This window comes from Laccaria bicolor, genomic scaffold (assembly GCF_000143565.1).
Source record: "Laccaria bicolor S238N-H82 LACBIscaffold_13 genomic scaffold, whole genome shotgun sequence".
Taxonomy (NCBI): Eukaryota; Fungi; Basidiomycota; class Agaricomycetes; order Agaricales; family Hydnangiaceae; genus Laccaria; species Laccaria bicolor.
The window spans coordinates 478,467-483,143 of record NW_001889884.1 but is presented as its reverse complement, the minus strand read 5'-3'; the positions used below and the strand labels follow the sequence as shown (position 1 = coordinate 483,143).

The 4,677-nt window shown below is 50.7% G+C and overlaps 1 protein-coding gene across 1 annotated transcript in view; it reads right to left on the bottom strand.

The window, feature by feature from the left end:
* Positions 1 to 731: 731 nt before the first annotated feature.
* Positions 732 to 4,677, bottom strand: part of LACBIDRAFT_327603 (uncharacterized protein) — a gene marked incomplete at both ends in the record, with an annotated part of 5,113 nt that continues 1,167 nt past the window's right edge. Inside the window, 9 exons of the mRNA XM_001881441.1 lie at positions 732 to 784; positions 911 to 949; positions 1,262 to 2,308; positions 2,362 to 2,496; positions 2,544 to 3,542; positions 3,633 to 3,954; positions 4,038 to 4,183; positions 4,334 to 4,393; positions 4,509 to 4,518. Coding sequence (XP_001881476.1) covers positions 732 to 784; positions 911 to 949; positions 1,262 to 2,308; positions 2,362 to 2,496; positions 2,544 to 3,542; positions 3,633 to 3,954; positions 4,038 to 4,183; positions 4,334 to 4,393; positions 4,509 to 4,518 — 2,811 coding nt within the window. The remainder of the gene's footprint in view (positions 785 to 910; positions 950 to 1,261; positions 2,309 to 2,361; positions 2,497 to 2,543; positions 3,543 to 3,632; positions 3,955 to 4,037; positions 4,184 to 4,333; positions 4,394 to 4,508; positions 4,519 to 4,677) is intronic.

The following is a 4,677-nucleotide window of genomic DNA, read 5'->3' as shown; positions in this document are numbered from 1 at the left end:
CGTCGTCGTCGTCGTCCGTTGACGTGTCGTCGTCGTCGTCGTCGCTGACGTGTCGTGCATCGTCGTCGTGTGTTGACGTGACGCGTCGTCGTCGTATCCTTGTGAATCCACTTCTTTTTTTATATATTATAATAACAACAACAAATATTGGAATCCATTGGAATCTCTCGGAATCTGTTGGAATTTGACTGGAATATACTTTCCATTGGAATTCCATGGAATCTGGTTGGAATTCCAATGGATTCCAATGGAAACTGTTCCGGGAGGCTCCCGGATTCCAACCATTTCCACCGGATTCCGTCGGATTCCATTGGAATTTCTGTGGAATTGGAAACCAGAATGGCTGAGGCTCCAGCCAACTAGTTTCCATCGGAATTCCATGGAATTCCGACATTCTGCTTGGAATCCGCTGGATTCCGCCGGAACTCATGGGGGATGGTAAAGACCTCCTTTTCATTGCCGGTCATCATGCAGTTTACTGGGTCGGGTCCATCACCTACCAAGAAGCCGAGCACGGTGACATGGTCAGTCAGCTAGTACCCCATGAATTAAATATGCCTTAGATCCTGGGTCAACCTGTCTCTTCATGGAATGGGCTCATGTGTCATGGGTCTGCTGAAGAGCTTTGAATCCCATGCAGCGTGGATCAGCCCAACCTGGTCCCATCCAGTTGACACTATACGGCCGAGTTTCGTCTTCACTCAGGTTTTATTTGCCAAGTTGCTCAAACATTACCTCGGCTTTTCTTTGCCGGTCATGGTCCAGTATTCGGTCATGCAGTTTACTGGGTCCATGTGTTCCCAAGAAGCCGAGCACGGTGACGTTCACAAGGCAGTGAGATATATTATGCACACCCCCGGTTCAAAATCCCTACCAAGTTTATACCGACCAATGTTTCTTGTAAACATACCCATGTTGGAACGGGTCTGGCTCAAACAACCGCACTCGGCTGCCTGAAATAAACGCCAAGCTGTTACTATGCCGGTCTCCATTGGACAAAGTTGCTCCAAGATCCCCCCGCTTTTCTCTGCCGGTCACAGTTTACTGGGTCGTGAAAGAAGCCGAGGCCTTACTGCTTTCATTATTATGTCCACCACAGGACTTCATATTAAATATGCCCAAAAAAAAATTGAAGATTGTCCAAAAAATATACATGTATGCTACTAACTATTAAGTAGACGGAGTTTGGACAGTTTGGACATCATTGTTTGTAACTTGCTGGCAGTCAGATTTTTGAATCCTCACCAAGTAGAAGACTTACTCTGTGCGGGGGTTTGAAGTGTGGGTTCGAGTTTCTGTAGCCGAGGTGACTTCCTATTACCCCCAATGTAAGGACCGGGCGAACTTGCCCGGGTTGGAGGAATTGGGTTTGGCGCCAACAGAAGGACCGCTGGGCTCTCAGATGCTGGAGGCAGAAAGACGGCCGGGGTTGGAGAGACTTGCGCATGATCGGTTGAAACTGGGTTTGGCAGAACGACACCCGGGGTCGGGGAGACTTGTACCTGCTGGCTTTTCTGACCGCGGTCGGGTGAGACTGAGCGATCGGTATTGATGCCAGTGTGCTTCTTCTCCTTGTTGCCGAGGAACTGGATAATGAGCAATTCCAGACTTGATTGGCGAGCACCGAGCCGCAGGTTGAGCTCCGAAATAGTAGTGACTGATTTGGTGAGGTCGTGGAGCGTTAGCTCGGCAGTTTCGATGCGGCTTGCAAGTTTCTCAAAGCCCCGGGTGAGACTCTCTTGTAACGCAGCTGGCGTAGTCTCCCACTTGTTCTCCAGTGTCTTGACGGCTTCCCTCACCTCGGCTTCCAGTCTCTGGTGATCACTTCGGATGGACTGCAAATCTTCTTGTGTTTCCTTCCAACGCATGTAGGCAGACTCTTCAATACGGTCCATCCGGCGAGTTGCTCTGGTGATTTTTTCTTCCTCAAACCAAATGGAGGTCTCTAGACTTGCAATTTTCTCCGACAGAGGACGGCTAGCCAAATCTTGATCTTGAATACACTGGGTAATCTCTTCGAGCGCCAAAAGACGTTGTGACAGGGTCACGGGTGAGTCAACTGCCAGGGGGAGAAGGGCACTTGCGTCAATATCTTGTTTTCGGACCACAAATGCCGAATACTCTCGCATAGTAGGGGTAGACGACTCCATGACGCTGACTTGCGCTTGTTGGTCTCGGAGTTTCTGCAGGAGGTCGGCTTGGCCATGAGCAAGTCTTCTGATCTCCTGCTGCATCGTCTGCATGTCGAAGTTCGGTGGGGGGCTCAAGGACCTAAAGTCAATCTTCTTCTGATAGAGCGCTGTGTCAACTAAGTTTTCAAGTTGAGAATCATGGGAAATGAGAAAACAACTTGAAACTTACGATGAACCTCCTTGGGATCTGGTGGGCTGACCTGCCGAGAACGGGATACCAAACGCGAACCTTCTGGCCGGGACGTGCGCTCAACAGGTGGGGGTGTAAAGCTTTGTTGCATATAATTGACAGCCAAGCCCAATTCTATAAACAAAGTCAGCAAAGAATAACGAGTTTCATGAATTTTTTACCTGGCCGCATTGCTAACTCAGGCACGATCCACTCCATCTCACTGGCTGGCGGCCCAATCTCCTGGCCCTTTCCTTTGTCAGTGTTGGTACCGACCTCGGTCTCAGTGCTCTTGAAAATCGCTGATGTGTGTGGTGTGGGTGGCTCAATGATTATGGTGGGAGTCACCCGGCCCACATCTTTGTCGGCTTTTGGAATGGCACCGACCTCAGTTTCCTCATGTTTGACTTCGGCCATCTCTATGTCGATACCACCCTCGGACTTCCCCTTTCCCATTGTCAGACCAACCTCCATGTCCACGTCAATTGCATGCTCCACATCATGCCCGACTGCGGCCATTTCGACATCCTGCTTGCCCTTCTCTTTGACATCCGGCTTCACCTTCTTCACCTGCGGCTTCTTTGACCTCGCTTTCTTCCTCACGATCTTCACTTGGGCATCTCCCCCGGAGACTGTGGCTGTTTCAAGATCCTGCAACCCCTTTTGGATCTCGTCTTCGACCTCACTGTCGGTGTCCTTTTTCTTGGTTACTGCATATGTGCAGGTCGTCTTACCCGTACTGCAGGTGAAGCAGGATCCTTGTTGTGGGGGGGAACGGATAGCGCATGGAACAATGTCTCGATCTTGGCGTTTGCTGCAGGCCTCACAGGGGATATCCGCAAGCTGATAATTGCCTTTCGCAATCGCGGCATTCTGATTTGCAAGACGTTCGGCAGTTTTGGCTTGCCTTAAAGCGGCCATGGCGGTCTTGGGAGGACCGGCGTCGGGGTCTAACTTGGGCCTTCGGATGAGACTGAAGCCGGCACTGGGTGTCATGCAGGAGAAATGGGGCTGGGACTTGGGTTTAACCGCCTTTGCTTCCCCACCAACCGGTCGAAGTGACTCCGACTTCGGCTTCAATGTTTCCTCATCACTGCTGCTGTTGATGAACTCCGCACTCACGACTCTGGTCTTCTTTGGCCTGGCTTCGATCGAGTCCCCTTTTCTTTTTTTGCTTTGGACTGGGGCAGCGGTGTCGTTAGGAGTCACCTCTGATTGTGGCTGGGCGCTGGACCCGGCCTCGGGTTTCCTTCACCCAGACTTCGTCTTACTCTTGGTCTTCGTTTCAGCTGCTGGCACAGGATCGGTTGATTTTGCCCGACGCGTTGGTTTTGTTGGGGCCGGGAGCGATGATGAAGCTGTCGGTACCGGCAATGGGGGAGTTGGGACTGTGACTGGGAGCAATGAATCGGTCGAAGATGGAGGTAAAGGGGGAGAGGGACCGGCATAACCTTCCATAAAGAAGGTAGGGGTGGTGGGTTGTGGGATCGAGAACATTTTGGTCCAATCAACCGATGGTCCCGCTCGGGCCATTTCCGTGTACGCCAAAATCCAAGGGTGGTTGAGCCACTGGGCCGCGTTATACCACATATTCTTGTCGATGAGCAAACGTACAAATCATTCCTGTAGGAGAAAGAGATCCAATTTCAGTCAACAAATCATTGTTAGTTACTCACAGCTTTCCCGTATGCATCCTCTTCCACCGTCCGTTGGTGGGCCAGAAGACCTTCCCTGTGACGGTTGTAAAAGTTCAAAAGCGTGGAGGTGGCCACCCTAACATCCTCCAAGAACCCGGGAGTGAGGGTATGGGCCTGTTGAGCGGCTTGAGCAAGTTCAGCAGTGGACATGGTAAGTGGGAATGGGACGATCGAGGGTGGTGAATGTGCGCATCGGAATGGGACAATGGTGAATGTGAAATTACGAAGTTGTAAACACGGTCACGTGGTGGCGTTACTTCAACTGAGATCCGTACAATGTTCAACCGAGATCCGCAGAATGTTCCATGGCCGATCTGCAGTGGCTTGCTTTCCCACTGTTGAAAAACAATGCGTCTTCATCACCAACCACACAGTGCAATCCCAGGAAAAGCTATCTACTCTCTGACTGATATGTCTTTAACAAATCCAGGTATTGTCCCTACTCCACACCAAGGATTGTCTACTTAATGTAGATAAACAGAAGCTGTGATGAAAGACCAAGAAATGAAGGATGGTAAGTTTTATGTACTCTTGTCGGCTGAGCAGTTCTAACCATATCTTAGGAACGGCCGAGGCTCTACCCCCTCTTCAACCAAGTGGTGAGTTCCAGTCAGTGACA